The sequence below is a fragment of the Eucalyptus grandis genome, chromosome 6, assembly GCF_016545825.1.
Source record: "Eucalyptus grandis isolate ANBG69807.140 chromosome 6, ASM1654582v1, whole genome shotgun sequence".
Lineage (NCBI taxonomy): Eukaryota > Viridiplantae > Streptophyta > Magnoliopsida > Myrtales > Myrtaceae > Eucalyptus > Eucalyptus grandis.
In genome coordinates, this window is record NC_052617.1 from 2,217,476 (window position 1) to 2,240,921 (window position 23,446).

General features: G+C 43.8%; 3 protein-coding genes across 5 annotated transcripts; 1 reads left to right on the plus strand and 2 right to left on the minus strand.

Moving 5' to 3' along the window:
- Positions 1 to 5,328: 5,328 nt before the first annotated feature.
- Positions 5,329 to 8,469, plus strand: LOC104447871. The gene is made up of 2 exons (XM_010061601.3): positions 5,329 to 7,072; positions 7,633 to 8,469. The coding sequence occupies exons 1-2, from the start codon at positions 6,118 to 6,120 to the stop codon at positions 8,130 to 8,132; spliced, it is 1,455 nt and encodes a 484-aa protein (XP_010059903.2). The 5' UTR covers positions 5,329 to 6,117; the 3' UTR covers positions 8,133 to 8,469.
- A 990-nt stretch (positions 8,470 to 9,459) lies between these two features.
- On the minus strand, positions 9,460 to 11,823 carry LOC104447870 (SUMO-conjugating enzyme SCE1). Of its 3 annotated transcripts, none has more exons than XM_010061599.3 (5): positions 11,592 to 11,823; positions 11,369 to 11,452; positions 10,065 to 10,205; positions 9,827 to 9,940; positions 9,460 to 9,732 (listed from the first exon to the last, which is right to left on the minus strand). In XM_010061599.3, the coding sequence occupies exons 1-5, from the start codon at positions 11,658 to 11,660 to the stop codon at positions 9,670 to 9,672; spliced, it is 471 nt and encodes a 156-aa protein (XP_010059901.1). In that variant the 5' UTR covers positions 11,661 to 11,823; the 3' UTR covers positions 9,460 to 9,669. The 3 variants fall into 3 exon arrangements, with proteins under 3 accessions (XP_010059901.1, XP_010059898.1, XP_010059899.1); XM_010061596.3 differs by having other exon boundaries at positions 10,038 to 10,205; positions 11,592 to 11,818; XM_010061597.3 differs by having other exon boundaries at positions 10,038 to 10,187; positions 11,592 to 11,815.
- A 1,370-nt stretch (positions 11,824 to 13,193) lies between these two features.
- Positions 13,194 to 17,000, minus strand: LOC104447867 (probable inactive receptor kinase At5g67200). The gene is made up of 3 exons (XM_010061594.3): positions 15,314 to 17,000; positions 14,852 to 15,215; positions 13,194 to 14,000 (listed from the first exon to the last, which is right to left on the minus strand). Exons 1-3 carry the CDS (start codon positions 16,367 to 16,369, stop codon positions 13,417 to 13,419), a joined length of 2,004 nt encoding a protein of 667 aa, XP_010059896.1. The 5' UTR covers positions 16,370 to 17,000; the 3' UTR covers positions 13,194 to 13,416.
- Between the last annotated feature and the right edge of the window lie 6,446 nt (positions 17,001 to 23,446).

Here is a 23,446-nt window from a genome sequence, read left to right on the forward strand (position 1 = left end):
TATTAGAATATCGCATGCTTTAGGGTAGTATGCATATTTAGACTAAGCGTTTTTATTTATTATGAATTGTCGAAATAACAAAAATACCAAAAGACATAAATTTAGGATGTTAGATTTTTGTTTCATTATCTTAAATTGCATGTTCAATTATTTGAAATTTTAAATTAATAAATACAAAAGAAAAACAAAAAATCATCATGCATATGTCATGTAGAATTAGGGCATATTTTGTACGTCATTGCATATTAGGGTTAAATTGCACTTAGTTTAATTTTAGATAATATTTTTCTTAATTTATTATAAGTTTAGGCATTTCCTTAAATAGATTGCATTTTAGGATTATTTGGGTTAAGATAACATTTTAGTTTAAATTAGGATTTAGCTCAAGCTTATTCCTAATACAAATTGAGTAGGATCTTAATCTAATTAGATAATTTTCACATTTTTCTAATTTCGAATTTCATAAAAAACACAAAAAATGTCTTAGAATAAATTAGTTTCAATCTCTAGGATAGACTGCATTCTTTTAAGGAAAAAGAAAATAAAAGATGTCATGCGCATATCATTAGGATTAGATACATGGAATGCATGCCATTTAGTGATTGTTGCTAGGTCCATTCAATTAGTAATTGCATGTCATTAGAATTAGGTCATTTAGTTAATATTGCATTGCCTATTGCATAATTTTCATTAAATAAGTGAAAACAAAAAAAAAAAGAAATTGCGTGTTAATTAGAAACCATATCCGGGGTTGTTGATGTGGATTTTAAATTAACATTGCGATGCTTCGTTCTTCAAGGTAAGTCCTGCATTTTCTATTTGCTTTCTTGGGTGTTAAATTGATGGATTGCACACCCGCATGATCGCCTCGCATGTTAGAGAATTAGATTTAAAATCAATCCAAGCTGCCTGCAAAACATTTTCTTTGAAATAAAAGGAAAGGTACCGAAAGGGCGTTAGAGAAATCTAGCGTAATCAAGTCCCCGAACTCATAAATCTCTCTTCGTAGGAGTAAAGTAAAACTCTTCTTTACTTTGGGTTTCTAATCGACCATAGAAAATAGATTAGTGGCGACTGCGATTAAAAAATCAATTGCATGCTAAAAACATGAACCTAAGTCGCGAAGGTGCGGGACGGCTTGGGAGCCGAGTTAAGTTTAGCTAACAATCCATTAGCCAAACCCTAGGTGGTTCAAACCCGAAAAATTGGTCGCGACACCGAGAAAGGGTGGAAACGGCCAAGCACATCTTCCTCCTCTTCCCCTGGACCACACAAGTATGGAATAATTCAAAAGTCAAAATCCAGATAAGAATACAAGAGGTTACTCGAGTCGATGTGTGGTTGGCGCATTTTATAAGAAAAAGCACGCACTTACTATCCTTGGAAGCGATTTCAAACATCATTTGCCAAATTTGGAAGGGACGAAATAACTTTATTTTTCGAGGAAGGAAGCCAGATGCTTGCAACATAGTAGACCTAGCCAGGTTTCAGTAGAGAAGTTATGAGAAATGGGTATGTCAACATCCTTAAGCAAGAAAATCAAAGGAAAATGACATACCTCAAATCTGGGTAGCTCCAGAGATAGGGAAAATGAAGATAAACGTCGACGGGTCGGTCGATGAGGGCTCAACAGAACAAGCCATAGCCAGCATCGTCTGTGACTCCTCCGGTTGTCTTGTTGATGGCTTCACCAAGACAGCTCGAGTGGCTTTAGTCGCTCAATTGAAAACCCTAGCTCTGGTTGAATCTTTGAAGTACATCAAGAAGATGCAGATGGGTGCTGTTTCAATAGAGTCTAATTGTCAAAGCCTGGTACGATTGCTAAAAGGAGTAGAAGACTTCAACTGGGACGCGTGTGGTCTCTGGTTAGAGTGCAAAGAGTTGCTGCAGAATCTAGCACTTGTGGGCCTTCATTTTTGTCAAAGAACTGCTAATGGAGTAGCGGATTGGGCCCCCCGCGGCGCATAGGAAAAAAATGTTACTGCCCAATTGGCTTTTATCTCCCCCTCCGGCCCTTTGGGTCATGACGCTCCGCTTTTGGGAGCCACTGGTTCTACACCAGTTTTGATATAAATAAATAAAACTTTGCTTTCAACCAAAAAAAAAAAAAAAAAGCTCGATATCAACTGGAGCTCAGGCATCGAACATTTGACATTTGTTCTTGACTACTTTTCTTTTGGTCTTAACTCTTCGCAAACGGCCCAAAGAAATAGAGAAAGTCAAACGGCCCAAAGAATTGCTGGACCAGGCCCATTCGAGTTTAAGCCCAATCATGCCTGCAACTTTACGAATTTCAACTTTTTCGTTGTGCGCCGGGAGAGAACCGATTGGAAGGAATTTGCACAACACATTATATTGATCCTTTTTATGGTATAGATAGAAAGATTCCTCCTCCCATGATCATGATGGAACTGTTTATTAAGAAAAAAACAATTTGATCTACATCAAAATTGAACAAAAGACAAATTGAGAGAAAGCTCTCAAAATTATCAACTCGTGAGTGCTCTGTTTGGCTGGATTACTTGTTGTGAATTGATTATTTTTTATCATACAAATTTTTTTTTTTGGTCATGCTAAACTTTTTGGCTGAAACTACTCTGCCAAACCCCTTATGCATCCAATACGACAAATCACATCTCAAAGTTGTATGGTAACCTCCACATTATTGTTTCTTAATTGAAGCAGTTAGCGCATGATGATGCCCATAATCTAATATTTTTAATGAACCATGCTGACGCGTAGCACCTCGGATATATTTGGTTCTTTGGTTTAATGATAAATTAGTTAAGGACATCTGAAGCGACTATCACACCTCATATATGATTTCAAATGGTCTTCTATGTCTTATCTTTTATATTTTCGAAAAAGACTCAGATTTTTTTAAAGAAAAAAGAGACTCAATTAACTTTTTCAAAAAAAGCCCGAGAACTGATCGCATTCCATATATGAGGTATAGAACTTTCCATACTAATTTTTCCACATGATTTCTAAAATATATGAGGTGTTCAATATCAAACAAAACTTAAACTCCAAAAATGCCTTAAATAAAGGGTAAAAACCAAAAAAAACCCCAAATTATGCTCATCGCAACACATTTAATCTAGACTTCTTCTTCTTTTTTAACACTAAAGATCCCAAACTTATATCATTGTAACACATTTACCCTCCGTTAATGAAAACCGTTAAAAAATTTGCCCACATAGACACTAGAAAGCAAATAGCGCCCACACGGATTAAGTGAATGTTTTAGTTTCAGAATCATTTGATAGAATCTTAACGGATGGTAAATATATGTCGCAATAAAAAATTTAGGATAAATGTGTCATGGTGAGGCATAGTTTTGAATTTTTGATATGACTAAAAGAAGTTCAAGATAAATACATAACATTGGCCATAATCCAGAGTTTTTTTCGTGGTTCTTTCCCAAAATTAAAAGCGATGGTCAAAAGTTAAAAGTACCGGTTGATCCGAACACACACGCCCAACAAGTCAAGCGTGTAAAATGTAACCAGAATTTGGTTGGGGAAATACATGGAGCAACGAGGAATCCCCTTTGCTTTCCCAAACCTTTTTTTTGAAACGACGCTTTTTACTGAGGAACCAGAGAATGGTAGATTTAGATCTTTTAGGAGTGGAATTGTCAAAAAAGATGAATGCTTTAGCATCTTTGTGAAAGCCGGGCTAGTGTAGCTAGCCTTTCCCCCAAGTCAAGATTTGAGAAAAAATATGCAAAATGCCAAGTGCTGAATGCTGATGTTTCTGGATGGAAAAAAAAATCACTTTTGTTCTGTTAAAGCTCACGTGTGGCGAGGTTGGCATTTGTGCTCGATCCACTATTGCTAGTCAACGTACCATCGGGACATTTTTCTTCCCCCCCTCCAGGACTATTCACATTTATTACACGTACGCACAAGAAGTCGATCAAAAAATATAGAGCCTTCAGCTAGTCGGATCTCTACGCTCGCTAGTGCTCCTGCATCACGGAAGAAAAAATATTAGAATGGAGGCGCTGCATGCTTTTATTGACCAGATGACTAAATCCGGATGTCGACTTGTCAGTGGTGAATTGGATCTTTATATCATAACTCTCTCGAAAAGAGTAAATGTAGTATATTTTGAGTAGGGTAGACTATATAACCACATTGCCTTGTCGAAGCCAACCAAAATTAATTTCAAGGTCAATTGGCCCGATCCCAATGTTATTATCAAGTTACCTACCATATTGACTTTCACATACATGTATCGACAGCCATTCGATTGAAAAGAAACTTAAATAGACTCGTTAAATAAAGTAAATTACTAACCACTAGCCATCCTAAAGACGCAAATGGAGAGTTTGATTTCCTAGCTTATTGGGATCTAGGGAATTGAATGTTTAGTTTCAAATATGAGTATCGACTCCCATATTTTGTAAAGAGACAAATCAAAAATTCGAGAATAAATTGAAAAATCAGAGTAAATCAAAAATAAAAAGTAAATTATTGTAGATCCGGTACACAACACTTTGTGTTCAATTTTTTAACTTGGGATCAACACCAAATCGTTGATCTCACGGTTTCTCTTGCTATATTCTTGACCCATATTGTTTGGAACTTTGTCAACAATCACTGATGAAGGAAGTAGTGTGATCCTCAATTACATGGTGATTATTCTTGCGTAATCTGCAATCAAATATATTGAAAATTAAATTACTCTGCGGTATACTTAACAAGGGTTCTGGGAGCGCGAAATCATCAAAGGACAGGCCACCGGTGGTCCCCCCTCGGCATCGCCGCTCGGGGCCCCCCCCTCCCGGAAATCCACGAACGTGACACGGGGACGACGAATCAGAGATGGTTTCAACATCGGATAGCGTTCTCCCAAAAGTAATCAAGAAAAGAAAAAGAAAAAGGAACTGCGGATTTCTAGAAGCCCCAAATTCTGCGTAAATGAGTCGCGTGTGGGCGCACACCGACACATAAACAAAACTCCCAATCCCCCGTTCTCTTCTCTCTCCTCTTTCAATATTGAACAGCACCAGCAGCAACAACAACAAACAATAATATCGGCCACCAACAAAACGCGTAGCGTTTTTATCTTCTCTTGTGGAGTCGACGGCGTGTCGGTCTAAAGCGAAATGAAAGGGAATGACGAGGGGGACCATTCGAATAATACTGGCAAAATAAAGGGCGGATTCTTTAATGAATTCTTCCGGGACACTGATCGGGTGCGGGTGCGGGTGCGGGGGCGGTGCTGTACCTCGTCCTGCTCGCATCACGTCTCACGACTCGAGACAGAGAGAGACAAAACCACCCCCCACTCCCCGGTCCGTTCGTTAGTTTTAATTAAAACCCGAATTCATCTGCCCCCCCCGTCCATGATGGGACGGGACGGGACGGAAAAGATTATTAAAATGTGTCCTTGATGATGTCCATTGACTTTTCCGCATCATGCGATTTGACCGCGGACGCTCGGCTGTTCCTGTTCTTTCCTTCCCCTCCTCCTCCTGATGTTGGCTGTCTTTCTTTTCTTCCTTTTCGCATGCCTGTTGCGGATTTGGAGGACGCTTTCCTCGCGATTCGTCTCTGATAACGCCTCTCGCTCGGGAGCCAAAAAGAGGCCGACGACCCATCCCATCTTTGTATTTTTTTTTAACGATTTGAGCGGGAGCTTTGCTCGCGGTCAATCGAAGGGCGAACCCGATTTCACCGTCCATCCCGTGTGATTAGCGCCACGGGACGAACCGCCCAAAAGAAAAAATGACAAGGCAGAAATACGACTGACCATCTGTCAGGGAATTGTACTTTTCTTCTCTCCTCCTCGGTGCTGTGCTGTGCTGAGACTTCTGCCGATCGTATTCGACCATTTCTCGTGTTTTTGGGCTGCTGCTGCCTTTCTTGAACCAGTCTTCAGTCCACGCCTCCCTTCTTCCTCTTCTTGGTTCATTTCCCATTCCGTCTCTCTCTCCGCCAAGGACCGCGTTTTATCACGCCACCCCCCACCTTCCTCTCTCGGCGGCGCAGAAGCAAAGAGGGTCTCTCCAGAATCGGAAGAATTCGAAGGAGAAACGGAGCACAGAGCAGAGGAGCTGATTCTGGTCGTCGTCGTCGTCGTCGTCGTCGTCGGGTACGGAAGGAGATGCAAGCATGGATCCCGTTGACATTGGCCGCGGCGGCGGCGGTTGTCGTCCTGGCGGTCGTCGTCGTCGCCGTCGCCGTCTACGCGTGTCGGCGCCGCGGTTCGAAGGAAAGCGGTAGGGAGCAGCTCGTCACCAGAGCGATGACCCCCGCGACCGCAAGGGCCAGGACCGCCGAGTCCCTCCACGACGCGATCGCCAAGCTCCACCAGACGAGCCTGCAACACCAGCTGGACCGAGAAGGCAGGAGGCGGCCGGGGTACTACGCGTTCCGCCGCGGCGCCTCCACGAGGCCGCTCTTCAGCTGGGCCGATCACCCGGCGCTCGTCACGGACGCGGTGGAGAGCGGGTGGTCGAGGTTCGCCTTCGCGGGCTACAAGTCGTCCCCGTCGACCCGGTCAATGTTGCTCGGCGCCTGCGCGATCGCGGGCGATCACAGGAGCGGAATCCAGCCGGAGATAAACTGGGAAGTCTGCCCGGGCTCCGCGGATTTCATGCAGAAGATAAGACTGAATCCTGGACTGCTGAAGAAGATAAGTTTGAGCAACAACAATCCCATGGCAGCTTCATCCGTCATCAAAACTGCCTTGCCCTTGCCGGGCCCTCCATTGGGCAATTCCTCTTTCCCTCAGGAAGCCTATTTCGAGATCACGGTTTTGTACTCCGGGAGCGATGTTCGCGATCCCCGCAAGTCCCAGGAAGGCGAGAGGACTAAACTCATTCATGATAGTTCCAATTTGAACGCCAACTCGGAGTCATTGGCCCATGTCACTAGCCACGGTCACGGAAACAACTACGGGGTCGAAGAATTGAAGCTCGATGTTAAGGACGGCGGGAAAATCGAGCCCGTGGATGTGTCGCTCGGCCTCACGGCCGGAGGTTCGCTTCCCCTGAAACTTCCCGGAAGCTATCCGGGTTCCATCGGGTTCAACTCGAACGGCTCCGTCTTTCTTGACGGTAAAAGCTTCTGATCCTTGCATTATCATCTTCTGTGCACATTTTCATTAGGAAAAACAAAAAAAAAACCCGAAAAGGTACGACCTTTATTTTCGACAGTTACCGGCGACAGGAAAAAGTTCTTGATGGGAATGGCTTTTCCGCTTCCATGATCGCGCTTTGATTTCATATGGTTTGTTGATCATGAAAAGTGGAAGCCAATGGCTTATGTGTTTGCCACTAATTCTCGTTTTCAGTGCGAGTAAAGAGTCAATCGTAAGGAAAGGCCTCTGCTTTCTTTTGACATTGCCAAGATTTGCTCTACAAGAACAAGCCATCATCAAATTGAAATGCCTTTTTCCTGTTCAGATCGACTATACTGTTTGATGCTATCGTTGTGTCATTTTCCCTCCTGTAGTCATCTCGCTTTTATGCAACTTACTATTGGATTCTTTCGCGTAAGTCCCGCCCGTGTGTCGCAATTTAACTTGATCGAGTAAAATGAATCTTGCTAATTATTTCTTCAATTTCTGAGGTTGCTGTTAGCAGTTAACTTACCCTTTGGATCATCTTTCATTCAGGAATCAGACTCGTGTTTGAATCGGAGAAGGCAGAATGGGGAAAGACAGAGAAGGTGATCGGATGCGGGTTCGACCCCAGGCAAAAGAAGGTCTTCTTCACAGTGGACTCGGAGCTGATGCACGAGATCCACTGCAAGACGGAGGAGTATGGCGCTCCGCTCTATCCGACGCTCGCGGCGAACAGTGACATCATGGTTCTCGTGAACTTTGGACAAGCTGCCTTCAGATACGGACCTGCGAACACGCAGCGCACGTCGAACCCTTGCTTCATTGGGCCACTCACGAATTCCCCTGCAGCAGCTCTGGGTTATGAAGACAGCAAAGAATTGTTTTCAATGGGAAGGATCGACTCCCAGTGGCTAAACCAGTTCATGAGCAGAGGCAGCCACAACCATGGTAATAACAACAGCAGAGTTCGGGATTTTGATGACGAGTCTGAGGCTGATCTATTCGAGATCGCTCTGGATAGTAGCGGAAGATCCCCCAACACAGTTTTATAGCCATGAGAAACGATATGTCACCATGTCATATATGAAAGTTGGAGATTTTTTGGCACCACAAGGCTGATGCACACCGCTTGTGTTAAGAGTATGATAGTATGAAAGGGATTCGTGTCCTTTCATCATAGAAACCAATATCGAGGTCGACAGAGAGATCTCTGCCTTCCGAACGAAATCGGAAGGCATTTGGACGGTCTTTCTATTTGTAGGATTCAGGATAGTTTCTGTACATCTGTAATAGCAGTTATTCTTTGATTTTGAAGGTTATTTACTTTTGGTGAGACTTCACTTTGTACATATCCTAATGCAAATGTCCATACACCTCTTAGTCTTGCTCCTTCAGTGTCTGGAATAAGTTAAATGATCTATTAAATTTGGACGAACATCACGGAAAACAATGAAGTCAGGTAGAAAGAGGCATCTGTGCCCAAGTATTTGGGGGCAATATGAAGTATAATTTCCCCTTTTAAAAGCAAACCCGCCCGAGATAGTGCCACAAATAGGGAAAACATATCAGAGAACGAAACTCCTAGGTGAAAAATCACAGGAAGCAGGGCTATGAAGAGTGTGACAAGCCAATCTCTCAATCAAGTCGCTATTCCTTTGGTGAAACCACCAGGTGGTTGGCACCAAGAATGATCGGACCAGTTTTGCTTTTATTCCCAAACAAGATCAGGGATAAAGATCTTAACTTTAGAACTAGAGATTATGCAGAGTGGCATGCACATTTTGCTGACCGGAACTAAGTACCAACCACACCGAAAGAAGAACAAGAACGAAATGAGTAGACAGAAGAGCGTGTTGGTTGAGGGGTTTGACATTTGATGTTGTAATCAGAGTTTCGGGCGAAGACCGCAATTCGTCAGGTCTTTGTGTGGCCTATAGGAAGAGGCAGAGGAAAACAGTCGTTGACCTCACAAAAATTTAAAATGAAAAGGAATCAAATATGACAACCAGATGCATTGGTTTAGTTTCACAACCGAAACCACGCACTCCAATAAAATAACTATTGATCAAGGAAATTTGAGGAGGAATTAGCGGACATGTCATATCAAGTCCAACTCCAGAAATGCCAAAACGTGGACCTAAATACTTCGGTGTACACCCATATGCTCCAGATACGATGAAAGTAGTCTGTGAATGTCGCCACCCATAACACCCTGGCCTAAGCTGAAGGTAAGATTTTCAAGAAATGGTTCTTAATTATAAAGGCATGGATGTTGGTCAATGAGATTGAGATTGTTTTTTTTTTTTTTTTTTTCTTTTTCTTTTTTGTTTGGGGGGGTGGAGTCATCATGTATCACAAGGTTTGAAAAGCGAAAAAGAATGAGCCAACATTCCACACATATTGCCTATAAGATTGAAATAGATACCTCTTGCAGCAGAGAATAACCATTGTCCTCAGACTTGGAAGCCTGTGAATCAGTCTGTCAAAGAATCGAAGCACCTCAACAAATTCAAAGGAGGAGACTGCAGATAAACTAAAGATCAGCATCTAGCCCAGAGCACAGAGGTCTGCTGATCATAAAGCTTGAAATTATACAAGAGGCGGATACTGCTTGGCTTGTTGCCTCACCCTTCTCTGGTACTCAGCTGGATCCTAGTCATCAGGGTCAAAAAAGTTTCACCTCAAGCATTAATGGACATAAACAAAAAAAGAAGTCGAGAATTCAAAATAGATATGATGAGACAACCTTTACAAAAAGTTCGTATTCATCATAATTTGCTGGACTAGCGGGGTTGGGCTGATGAAGCAAATCCTGAACGCCCACTAAGATTTGCCTCACCGTGATAGAGGGTCTCCACCCCTTCAAATCATCATGAAATAAAATGGATTTGGTTATGAATTCAAGTTTTCATTTCAAGCATCACAAATTTTAACTAGCAGTTACACTGAGTAGTTACATCTTCATTGAGGATTGACAGACAGACCATGCCTGAACCATAGACATTGAGGTGGAAAAAATCCTTAGGGAACATGCACTTCGGAGCCTTGCTAGGATAATCCTCCGTAAAGTACAGTGTAAGTGGATAATTGCCACCTTCCCAGTCAGTCTGCATAAGAAAAAATGTCTGTGGCATGTTCAACGCACTTCACACAATTCATAGGCTTCTCAAAATCCATCCACAATGTTTCTCTAAATTCTCATGACTCCATATCAAACTGAGCATTTAGATGTCACTCAATCAGATTAATGCAAGCTTATTCATGTAATAAGGTCATTAGCTAACAGATGATGCAGGATACGCATCACTTAACTATCTGGTAGAACTACACAGATAAACCTAATACTACTTATCTAGCAAATGACTATCAATTTTAACTTTTTACTTCATTTCGATCTGATATGATATTGTTTTTGACGTTATTTTGACAAGATATAACAAGAACTCCTTGTCAAAGAAGTGGTAACTTGCATATCCAGACTCCAGCCCAATAACTTAGCATCTCAGTCGCAACTTGCAACTTAAAGAAATAAACTTTAATGGTTTTCCAAGCACTACGCTGTTGCCATTGCCTCCCAATGCATCAAATACAAAGCAGCAGATTCTTTTGAATTATGTTCCTCACAATGGTGGCAACTGACTAGTGAATGATCAAAGCCACATCGTCACTGAATGGCAAGTCCACTTTAAAACAAATTATCACCTACACACTCAAATATCAAGCCCTAAAACCACAGCCAAACTCATCTTTCTGAACTTAAACTAGTCCTCAAACCAAATTACCAAGCCATTCTAACTTTTGGGTCAATTGAAACAAAAGGCCGCAAACTAACCAACCTGAGGCCAAAAAGGACGAACTTTACTCCCAAAGCAGTCAGTTCTTAATATTTGGGGTCTTCTCAGAATCGGATACGTTTCAACCAAGTCTCCTCATGAACACGGCAACCAGAATATGTTTGCTTACACAGAACGGCATACTCGGTTTCCAGCGATGCAGATATGCAGCCAAATGCAATCAAAAGATGCCACCACAAGCTAAGAGGTGCAAATTTCATACGTTGCACATCTTCCTGGTGATTCTATCTTCAAAATCGAAGCCACAGTTCACAAATCTAACACTTCAGATTATACCAACCACTGATCAAGCACATGACCTTGCCGCACTAACTGGGTCATTTTACTCTCTAAGTGAAGACCACACCTCCAATTTCAACGCAAATAAATACCCAAGAGGGAAACAACAAAAGCAAAGTCATAACATTTATAAGGTTAGGGAAGCGAGGACTAACGCCAGCTTTGCCAGGGATAGTGCAGTGCCAAACCATCAAGTTCACGGACCCATCCGGGGCAGTCTCCGGTTTCGCCACGAAACCCTATTATTTCCAGGCCCAGCCAAGGAAGAATTTTTTACGGGAATTCAGAAACGTCAGGAACGCAAGAACAAGAAAATAGAAAAAGGAGGAGAAAAAGGAAGCGGATGCATTGAAGAAGGGAGAAGGGTCGAAAACGGACGTGGGGGTGATTCTTACGCCAGGCTCTTCGCTCCTCCGACAAGCGACCCCGAGCGACGCCGGTGGACATGTCCTCTCTCTCGGCCGATCGATCGACGAATGTTAGCCCAAAGAACAGAGACAAGAACCGACCGAGTTGCGGTGTGTCGTCCCGGCAGTTGGCAATTTGGCAGCAGAGACTTTCGTGTGATTATGATCCGCAGATTATACCATCGATTGGATTTTCGCTGATATTTTTCAAACAAGAGAGAGTATCTCATTATAATTCTATTCATGGGAATTTCGTTGATATTAATTCAAAAATAAGAAAGTTCGATATTATTGGAAGATTTTCCCGTTTTCAAATTGGATGTGCTCTCTAGTTTGTGATTTTTTACATAACTACATATCGACAATCAATTCAAAGCCGAATTTGACTTGATGCCATTTAATGACGGCATAGGTTTCAAAAATTAACTCGAACACTCACGTGGGGGGCAACCCAGGCCTCTTCATTTCCCTGAACCCACCTTTTTGACTTATTTGGGAGAAAGGCTTCACGGGAATCCGAGGTGGGTCCCTAACCCTTGCGGGTTTGGCCGAGATACCCAATGGGACCGTTACCCCCATACTACTCTCCCCTAATTTCCCTGTAAATGGGTTGTGAGGAGGAGTCCCCCGGGTGGTATTCGGGGAAGCAGTTTAAGAACCTGCTCAGGTCCATACATAACTACATATCGACAATCAATTCAAAGCCGAATTTGACTTGATGCCATTTAATAACGGCATAGGTTTCAAAAATTAACTCGAACAATGAGTAAGAGTACATAAATTATTTTCAGTAATAGGATAATTACAAAGAAACTAATACCGGGTTAAGTGATAAGTTTCATTTAAAATCCTTATAATAATCTGCTATAATAAAGTTCTCTCAGGTCACGACTGGGATGGCTTCTTACTCAAACGAGGGCAGCGACTGAGGACGTTAAAGGCACTTACCAGTTTCAACTTCCAAGGAAATGCACCTGACGCGACAAGGCGAAGTAAGATTAAGAAAAATGAATATAGGACGTCGTCCCGTTGATCTACTATCCCCAAAAGATTTCACTTTTATGCCAAATAACACAAAAGAGAAAGGCCGAAAGCTTCACGCTCAAGCAAGCCTCAGATCACACCGTCCTTTTAAGATCTGGGATTGGCTTATCCTCGACAGATGTAGGCATCAAAATAAGGAGTAATGACATTATGGATGCTTTAACTTTTACGCATTTAATGATTGAACACCTAATCTTTTTCTTTTTTTTTAAGTATCGGATATTTCCAAATTCAGTTTCAATAAATGTCAACGTGGACACTGTATCCTAAATAGCCCTTAACTATCCACATTAACATCCGGTGCGGCCTCTTCAGATAATAACTATAGCAATAGCAAAAGACCACATTCGATGGCTATAGTCGACCAAGGCAACATTCCACTTGAGTAAATTTTCAGTGTTTAGATTTCGCCAAATGAGCAGCCATGTCTGCAAAATTCCCACGCCACGACGAATTATTCAAGAAATGCTTCACATTGAACCGATTGAAAAGCTTAGATATTCGATCTAAAAGAATAAGCAAATTTTCGTGAGTGTAGAACGGACAAAAATTCATACGGTCGTCATGTCATTGCCCTATTTAAAACCGTGTCTCCGCCGAAGGATGTCGAAGGCATTCAATGAAAACTGGCTATGAACAAGTTACATATGAGGTTGTTTTTCTAATAATTTTCTATCTACTATCCTCCTCCTCCCTCCTCCTATTCAATAAAAACGGTGATGCAGTGCACACAAGGACGCGCAATAACTAAGCTAGCACACAGTTCCTTGAGCAGGGTCCAGTTCGCTGTCGTCCACCACGGCATCTTTAATCTCCTGCAGCATCTTCAGCACCTGCCACATTGTCGGCCTCTGCTCCGGCGACCTCGCCCGGCAGGCCATGGCGATCTCCAACAGCATCACCAGCCGGTCATCGCCCCCGCCCCCGCCGTCATCCTCCCTCGTCGACCTCACCCAGCCCATCGCATCGCCGGGCATCAGCCACGGGTGCTGGGAGGGGGGCCTGCTCGTGAGAAGCTCCAGCAGCAGGGTGCCATAGGCGTACACGTCCGACTTGTTGGTTGGCTGGTGACTGGGGTCCCTGGACTCAGGTGCCACGTAGGCAGCCAGGTCGGGGTCGTCAGCATCCGGGGGCGTCGCGGGGGCAATCAGCACCGAGAGGCAGTAGTCGACGATGCAGGCCTCGAAGTCGGGGCCGAGAAGGACGTTGGAGGACTTGAGGTTGCCGTGGACGAGCCGCCACGCCTGGTGGATGTAGGAGAGGCCCTGCGCGACGTCCTCAGCGATCTTGAGGCACGACGTCCAGTGCAGGGGCTTGGCCCTCGCCGATTTGGATCCTGGAAAGCACGTAAAGCATCCCGTCAATGGCAACCACAAAGCCAAAAACATCATAAAGCCAAGTCGCCATCGTTCAGTATTTTACACAAAAGCAGCGGGTTCAGGCAACGCAACAAAAGCATGCGACGGGGACTTCACGGGTAATCTTTTTCGAGGTTTTACGACCGTCTTTTCGGTGTCGGCCCAGGACGTACTCCAGAATGCTGTAACCGGAAGTTGACCACTCGGGAGACAAGCAGAAAAGGAGGAAAAGGCCGAGAAAGAAAAAGATAAGGAAAGATCCGGGAGTTCGAGTTTTTGAGCTGGCGAGTCTGATTGAGTAGGGCCCCCTTCCCCGCGCGCGTTAAGCGCTCCCCGATCTGTGGCCCTGCGCTTTGCCGTAATCCATTCAAAATTCGAAGCGTGGATTCCAGTTTAAAACTGGGATCGACCCACCTTAATTCGATGATTTCAAGGACAGGGAGGGGAGCTAATCAAGAACAGTATGTCCAACAGTAATCACCAATAATTAAAGCATTGCTTAGACATGGGCTAACGTCAAATCCCATCCTGAAGAAACGTGCTCCCCGCAATTAATTAACGACGCGGCCCCGTGATTCCCAACGCAAGATTCTCCCTGTTAAGAAAAAGCTGAAAAGAAGGCTCGTCCGCATACTCCCGAAACGATCGATTACAGCGGGTAGTGTCGGGTCAAGGCAACTGGGTCATTTGATTGAGAGCCTAATTCAAATCTTTGAGCAAACGTGTCGGCATCTCGATGGCGATGTCGCGGCATGACGACGACTCGAGACAAGAGCACAAAAGTCCAGGCCGAGTTGACTCGGGCATCGAGGAGGAAGAGGGGTTTTACCGTGAATCAAGGAGAAGAGGCTGCCGTTGGGCTGGTAGTCGTAGATGAGGAGCCGCTCCTCCCTGGCCTGGAAGAAGGAGCGGAGGGGGACGAGGTTGGGGTGGCGCAGCCCGCCCACCGACTCCATGTGCCGCTCGAACGCCTCCCTGCTCGTCCCCGCCATCTTCCCCGCGTCCATCCGCTTCACGGTCACGATCAGGCGGCTGTCCAGCACCGCCTTGTACGTCGTCCCCATCGTCCCCCGCCCCAGCAGCTCCGCCGACGCCCGCATCAGCTGCTCCAGCGAGTACAGCTGCGCCTCCCCCGCGCAGAACACCAGGCTCCCGCTCTTCGCCGTCACCTGCATCCCTTGCACCCTCTTCACCTGCGAATAATAACCCGCGAAGTGAAAAAAAAATAAGCGATGATTGTTCTGCGAATGATAGCCACACTCGTTTACTAGTAAAATTAGTCATAACCCACCTTCTCCTCCAGTTCGTTCTGCTCTATCTGCATTACGGCCGCGGCCTCGGCAGCCGCGGCGTCGTCCGATGCCATCATTGGGCTCGCCGCTAGCCGGGATTGTTCCCTCTGTTTCTTAACGGCCACGGCGAAGCACATGAGCGAGCACACGAGCACCGCCACCCCCGACGAGAACCCGAGGATGACCGCGGTCCTCTTGTGCTTCTTCTGACCCTGCTGGGTCTGGTTGACGCCGTGCACTTCCGCGCTCTGCCCCAGCGCCGCCGCCGGAGCAGGCGGCGCCCCGCTCGCCCCCGTGGACGACGCTCCGAAGAACGGCGGCCCGGGGTTGCATTCCTTGTTTATGATCTGCCCGCAGAGGCCCGGGTTCCACGAGTAGGACGAGATCTTGAAGCGAGCTAGGACCGGCGTGACGGGTATGGCGCCGGTGAGGTTGTTGCCGGAGACGTTGAACGTCTGCAGGGAGGACTGGTTGAGCGGAGGGATGCTCCCGTTGAACCGGTTGTCGTCGAGCCGGAGGTAGTACAGCCGGTCGAGCTCGGCCAGCCAGGAAGGCAACGGACCGGTGAAGCCGTTGTGCGACAGGTCGAGGGTCCTGACCCGGTGGAGCGAGAAGATCGACGGAGGTAAAGAGCCGGTGAAGGCGTTGTAGCCGAGGAAGAGGGTTTTGAGGTTGACGAGGCCGGAAAGGTCGGGGATCGGGCCGGCGAGGGAGTCGTTCTGCAGGCTCAGGACTCGGAGCTGGTCGAGGCGAGTCAGCGAGTTGGGAGCGAGCTCGCCGCCGAGGTCGAGCCCTTCGAGGACGAGACGGACGGCTCTGCCTTGGGCGCACAGGACGCCCTGCCACTCGCAAAAGAGGAAGCTCGTGTTGGGAGAGAAGCGAAGGACGTCGTTCAAATCTGCCTTGGACTTGAACGCCAGGAGGGCCGACGCGTCAGGCGGCAACGGGAGGCTCGACGACGGGGGCGACCCAGGAGCGGCGAGCGCAAGCACAGGGCAGAGCAGCGCAAGAAACGACAGTGCGGAGCAATGTGATGGGGTTCTTCTCTTCAGCATTGTCGCTGATGGGAAGGGACCTGAGACTGAGAGAGCGCTTCTGTTTCACTTTCACCCGACTTGTCGTCTTCTCTGTTAGTAGTGTCCTGAGGCTTTTGCAGGTATGGGCATGGAAGGAGGGAGGGGCAGGAGGAACGTGACAAGGGCATGTAGATTGGAGACTAGAGAGAGAGAGAGAGAGTGGTGAAGAAGGAAGGAAATGTTTTTGCGAACCGGGCGGGCGAGCCTCAGAATCACGTGAAGGTGGGAGAAAATGTTTTTGCGAAAGAATCTGATGTGTAAAAAGATGAATTGCTGGTACAACTGGCTTTTTTCTCTCCCTGCATCAGAGGGTTGTCTGCTTTATGGACCCCCCCTCGTCGTTCGGGCCGTGACCTACGATAGCCCCACCTTCTCTCCCTCCTCCCTAGCGAGACTTTTCAAATTTCTCCTCCCCTCTTTGCGGTGACATGTGAGCTCACAGTAGCCGCCGGCCACTTCGAGAGATGGGGGGGCAAACAAACCTGAAAAAGTGAAGCTTTTTGACAATCTCGCGCGATAGCACCGACTAACGAACTTCGGGCGATCGAGGAAGAAAATTCGTTGGATTAAGGGGAGAGACGAGGCTTTTGGTTGGGTTTTGCCCATGTCCGAAGGCGAGTATTTAAGGAGAGAGTGCGGTTCACGAGCCGACGAGGGGGAAATTAGTTTCTTAAGATCGATGACGCGGACGCCTCACTCGATTAGGAGGACGAAAGATTCCAACGACTTCATTGAAGAAACGCATGAACAGAACACGATCGAGGGCTTTCCACCGAATTGGGTTTTCTTGATGCTTCAACGAACGGGGGCTTTTCCCGAACGATGAGGGAAGCAAAAGTTCCAACGACTTCCGGCCGAGGCATCTTTTTGCTTGGGGAGATGGGAGATTATTGTGGGTTCGGTTCGGTCGGGATGTGCATTTTTTACTGAACCTGACAGTCAAAGCCCTGCTGCCCTCGTTTAAGTTATAGATGTGCAATGGACCGTACGGGGGTCCCCTCTTTCGGTGTGGAGGGAGGCTTACATGCATGTACGCGACCGACGTGGTTTTGAGTAAATCTTGCCCTTGTAGACAAAGTAGTGCTTTTGCAGAGAGAAAATTATTCCAAAAGTCTTGAATTTATTATATTTTGGCCAATTAATACTTTAACATTTCAATTTTATCAATTATGTTGTAAATATTTTAATAATTTATCAATTAAGTTGACCAAAAATCACTAATGTGGATACGATTGTCTTACGTACTATCACCAATGCTGATATAGATAATTATTTTTAATTTTTAATTTTTCTCTATGATGGCAAGGGTTATTAGTGACCCTCATCGACTACGAAGGCCTACCTTAAGGCCATCACGGCCTTGCTTGCCACAAGTGAGGCCGCAAAGGCCCTTATTAGATTTGGGCGAAGGTCGCCTCACCCACAGCAAGTTAGGGCAAGGCCATGCCAAGTCCTTCATGGTGCCACTGGTAGCGGCTAAGGTGATTGTCACCCAATTTGGGTGAGGCCAATGTGGCAACAATCGGCACATCACTGAAATAATTTTTTTTTTTTTTTAAAAAAGCAAAGAAAAATACAAATTCAAAAAATTACAAAAAATAATCCACATTAGCTCCAGTGATACTATGTAGGACGACTAGTGTCCATGTCAATCATTTTCTATGCCAATTCAATTGGCAAATTATCAAAAGATTTATCACACAATTGATGAAATTAAAATGCTTAAATTTGAATCGATTAAAATGTAACAGGTTTAGAATAATTTGGATAATTTTCCAGCTTCCTATTCATAGGCCGGTACATTTTGCTGCCAGGACGACTTAAAGCTGGCACTTATTGGAGTACTTCGTAAGAAGAGGAGCTCCATCAATCCACTCTTTGGACTTTTAAGCTTGTTCCCCCGAAATTCTCGGGGGCGCAATAATGTGGAAGTGAAAGCTAAAATTAAATTTGATCTTCACCAAAATATTCAAGGGGCTTCAAGCATTGCCAAAATATGACCATCGGCTGTGATCTATGCGGAAAGCGCCATGTAAAATTGGACGCTAAGGCCTTTCAAGTTAAAGCGACATCTTTCCACGGAAGGTAAAAAACAAAGAGGGCAAGAGTCGAAAAGCCCTATAATTCCACATGGCACGGTTTGTATGGTCTCAAATCCATAATTTCTCCCAACGTTTCTTGACAGGCCCTTCTACAATCTTTCGCGGGGTGATCCCTTTGATTGTAAAAGCGTAAAGTGTTGTGAAGTGCGAGTTTGAAACAGCTTTAAATGAGCAACTAAAATTTATATTATCTTTTACCATAATCAACTTGTGATGATTGATTCTAAAAATTATAGGAGCACTAAAAAGTGATCAAAACTCCGGTTGAATGAGCCCGGAGCAAACGTTCTTGATGATGGTTATATTCACAATTTCGATTGCAATAAGATAACTTACTAGCTTATCAAAATCTAAAAACAATCGTTATATCCTCTGTTTTCATAAATGCATTTTTGCATCCTCACTTTTCTACAAGCACCACTTTCCAATTCTCGACGAATATGCATTTACCTTTACCATATGGTCATTTCCTTACCCAAAGCACTGGTATCCCTTTCCCATGTGAATATGTTCACCTAAACAACCACTTCCCTATAATTCTAATTATACCTGTCAAATGGGTAGATCGAACGGGGTTTTGGTCGAATCTAAAATGATCTAATTTAAATTGACCCATTTAATTCGTTTTTGATCCATTATTATATAATATAAATTTAATAATTCACATTAAACACGTACTCGACCTGAATCATATTATTAAAACACTTATATATTAAATTCAATATAGAAAAGGATATGAGAGCACGAAGTGAGCGAGAAAAAGGTCTAGTGTGTGTGAAAAAAAGTGAAAAGAGAGTTATAGAAGTTGGTAAGATCTAAGTAGGTTGTGAATATATTTAACACCTATATTATTTTAGACTTTACTATTTTAAACCCATTTATGATTTATTTACTAAATATAACTAATTCATATAATAACACAGCCTATTAATAGCAATCCACACTCCCGTTGCCACGTTGGGATTTGTTGGTGATTGGGCGTGCTAGGGTTTTGGGGGATGGGGGAGATGGGCGTCCTTCAAAGAAAGGGTTGTTTTGGTTTTTACTGTGTTGGAAATCAGTAAAAGATGCAAAGATGTAGATTTGTAAAATAGAATATGGAAAAGAACTGAGGGTGTTTTTGACATTTCAATTTTCTTCGAGAAAATACAGAGGCGAGTTAAAAGTCTTCTCGTGGGGCCTGAGGTCGCCGGGAGCCGCATTCATTCGCCAAGCTCGACATAAGTGTACCAGACTGCAGAACCCAGGAAAAGGGCAGCACGAGCGGGACACAGACGAACCGACACATGTTAATGAATCTCGGGAAGGAACTAAAGGGCAGACTAGGTAGTCTCGCCATGTTTGCTATGGTCATCGCCAAATGATGTCTTTTTTTGTCGTTTCGTCCCGGTCGAATCTTGCCAGAGGTTGCGATTTGATTTTTGGTTGCTGCGTATGGCGAGAGTTCAATCGTTCAGGATTTACTTCTGCGTGCAAAGATGAGAAAAAGGGAGACGAATGAGCTGGAGCTACCGATATCGCGCCTTGCCAGTTGCGCTGGCTTATCGTTTTAGCTTATGTATGCATGAAAATAGCCTCCTTTAAGAAATAATGTATGCTTCAATTTCCTTAGGAAACCATTATTTTTTTTAGCCTTTCACTTATTAGTCTCATCAGCAATGTTCATAGTCAAAAGCTACGGTATTGAGCATGAAAAACAACAAGGAATAAATAAACTTAATTACCTTCTTCAGAATATAGAGTACCCTAATTAATAGTTAGATGCGAAAAGCTGTATCTCATATTTTCATATCATAATCTTGTCATAATTTCATTTAGTTAAATCTGGGTTTAATCCAGATTATATATTTATTAGTCATGTCATATCTTTGAAATACAAATCCAAAACATTGCTCGAACAGGTTAACTCACAAAACATGATACAACTTTTAAAGATAATATGTAAAATAACACACATGCACATGCATATATAAACGTGTCGAGACATGGGTAACACATTAACATATTTAATTTTATGTTTAAGGGGACCTCCTTGATTTCATAGGGAATTGTATGGTTTACAATAAAAGCGAGGGAAGGCTAATTCACTATGTAGCATCAATCTGACGACGGTGGAAGCACATAAATACATCAGGCACGTACCAATTCACCATCATTCACCAGCTCCTCGGGATGAATCCGTGTTGCATGGCACAGCTAAAGATGACGTTCACGATGGTCTCGCTTTTGACAGCGTACTGTATAATACTCTCCACCTCCCCATCTTTGTACTTGGGATTAATACACTTCAACGCCTGCTTTAGCTCTTCCTTGCTGGCGACACTTGGCTTCGGCGGGGACGACGGAGGAGGTACTTCGCCGTCATCTTCAGAAGCATAGGCAAAGAAAGGGATTTTCTCTTTCTTGTAAGTTCGACAAGGACCCATTTTTTGGTGTTCTGACGAGAGACCTGTGGGAAAACGGGGGAGGAAGGAATTTAAGTATGTGAGTGGAAGTTTACTGTAATCTCCACCAACGCGAATAGACACGTAAATGCACCATCTCTAGCAATCGGAATTTATTCATTTATCAGCATAAATCTAGAAGGAAAAGAAAGGAAAATGAGGTGGGAGGTCACCATATGCTGACTCCGCCTCTATATTTGGCTTAAAAACTAAGCTTAATATGAAGTGGTTATCGGTCTTGAATTCGAGGTTCGGTCAACGAGTCAGTGTGGAGGGCCTTTCGAGATGCTCCTCCGCAATTTTCGAGAAACCACAGAAGCTTGTCTGAACCTTCTGTCACTTCTTTTTTTTTTTTGATCGAGTACCTTCTGTCACTTCGAGGGTGAGATTCTTTGCTTGGTTATGAAACAGGAAAGTCTCTAGCTCTTCGATAGACAGGAACATCGAATAGAAGGGAACGTCGATTGACATCATGTAATTGCATTAGAGATATGGTGTAGATCTGATTGATAAGATTTGAGATTGGGATTTGTTAGGGCATATATCTCGGAGATTTGGATGGGGTTACTCTTCACACTTGAATCATATTGCGTTAAGGTTCATCACACATGCTTCTTATAAATGGGATTTGATTGATAAAGTTGAGATTGGGATGTGCTAGGGCATATATCTTGGAGATTTGGGTGGGGTTACTTTCACACTTGAATCATATTGTGTTGAGGTTCATCATCCATGCTTCTTATAAATGGGACATTTTACGTGTGCTCTTCGCTAAGACATCATTTGTCAATTTTCACTTTTATTAGTGTTGAAGCTGGGCGTTATTGGTAAGTTGTTTATTAAATGCACACCCCTGTATGTGTGTATAATTGTGCACACGTGTGTGGAGGGAAAGTAAAAATAAAAAATAAAATTTAAACCTATTAGATTGATATCAATTTAGTCTAAGCCTTTTAATTATACTAATTTAGAATTAATTTTTTTTTTTTATTAATTTAGTCTATTCAACCAATTTCAGTTAGAAATAATTAACATGGACATTAATCATCTTACGTTAATATGGACAAATTTTAAAAATTTAAATATTTTTCCGAATTTTTAATACTCTTATTTTTTTTTTTTTTTTTTTTTTTCAGGCCAATGACCTCACCGACCATAGGTGAGGACGAGGGCCCAATGTCCTTGTGTGTGGTTGGGGAGGGCGCGAACGCCCTCATTCATGGCTAGGGAGGGCCACAATGCTCTCGCCTGTGCCTGGTGATGGTCGAGTGAGGTCCTCGGTTGCCGGTTGGGAAAAAAAAGGAAGGGAGGAACGAAGGGAAATATTAAGAAAAGAAAAAGGGAAAAACAAAAATAAGTTATAAAAATAAAAATTATCCACGTTAACGTTAGTTGTACAAAGTAGGATGACTAGAATCCATATTAATGATTTCTAATCAAAATTGGAATGATAAATTCAATTAACACAAATATAAAATGTTTACAACTAAATTGATCGAATCAAAAAATTTAGTATTGAAATGGAACTAATATATTATGTCTAGGATTTTTTTTTTTTCTGGTACCTTTCCCCGTGTGTGGCTGAAGGTAATATGCTACCTACAATCAAATATTGTAATATTTACTTACTAGTCGGTACCTACGTGTTGTTGCGGAAAAACTACGTCTATGCAATCACAATAGTTAGCGCAAAAGCATGATTAAGTAATCGAGTCTATTCATCATCTTAGAAATTCTATGAAATCTATCTCCAACGGATACCAATCGTGATGACGTGCTTAATTTAATAGGGTGTTTCGGGAAGCGAGACAAAATGCTCTTCTTGATGGGAACTTTCCATGGCCTTGTAGGAATGGTGCAGTGGAACGTGTAGAACCCATGCAAATGTGAAGCTTTTGGACCTGAATTGGACTGGTTTTGGGCCACCACTCGCGTTTCGATTGGAGGCCCGTTTGCTTTGGGGCGGGAGGAATCGAGGAAATCTCACCCCGTTGGAGATTTGCATCACAGCGGACAGTGGATTAGGACTTGTCCAAAATTCCGCTGTGAGATACCCTGAGCAATCTTAACATTCTAATCGGGAGCATGCTTCTTATTCTTCTCCTTCTTTTCAGATAAACGTAATACGATCATTCTAGGCTCCCGTAAGAGAATGGCTTAGCGATCATCGGGGCATTATGAGATGGGATTGAGCTGGCCTTAGGCGGCGCTATCTGCTCTCTCGAAGTAAGAACATTTTGATCTTCTGCCTGTTCATGCTGTTAAGGGCAGCAATCAGGAAAAGGAAGAAAGAACACCGTTACTAAAGCCTGTATTTAATGAATGCCGTAGGTGGTGCTGCGTTCAGCATCTTTCGATAATGGTTGTGGCGTTTGGTAGAAAAATTTTGGGGCCACTTTGAATATAGATGGAGGGCCAAGGGTTGGTGAGGCTCACTGATTCACAGAAGGTCACGTGAGTCTGGCCAGTAGTTGTCGAGGGTTGCCAAGGGCCACCGAGGGTCATATGAG

Bases quoted from the DNA above. Each gene is read 5' to 3' on its own strand.
- LOC104447867 (XM_010061594.3), bottom strand. From the start codon at position 16,369: ATGCTGAAGAGAAGAACCCCATCACATTGCTCCGCACTGTCGTTTCTT. The intron at 15,216-15,313 runs GTGGGTTATGAC...TATTATTCGCAG, and splicing joins AGAACGAACTGGAGGAGAAG to GTGAAGAGGGTGCAAGGGAT. The intron at 14,001-14,851 runs GTAAAACCCCTC...CGTGCTTTCCAG, and splicing joins CCTCTTCTCCTTGATTCACG to GATCCAAATCGGCGAGGGCC.
- LOC104447871 (XM_010061601.3), top strand. From the start codon at position 6,118: ATGCAAGCATGGATCCCGTTGACATTGGCCGCGGCGGCGGCGGTTGTC. The intron at 7,073-7,632 runs GTAAAAGCTTCT...TCTTTCATTCAG, and splicing joins CGGCTCCGTCTTTCTTGACG to GAATCAGACTCGTGTTTGAA.
- LOC104447870 (XM_010061596.3), bottom strand. From the start codon at position 11,660: ATGTCCACCGGCGTCGCTCGGGGTCGCTTGTCGGAGGAGCGAAGAGCC. The intron at 11,453-11,591 runs GTCCGTTTTCGA...TGGAAATAATAG, and splicing joins GGCGTAAGAATCACCCCCAC to GGTTTCGTGGCGAAACCGGA. The intron at 9,941-10,037 runs GTAACTACTCAG...GATGATTTGAAG, and splicing joins TGTCAATCCTCAATGAAGAT to GGGTGGAGACCCTCTATCAC.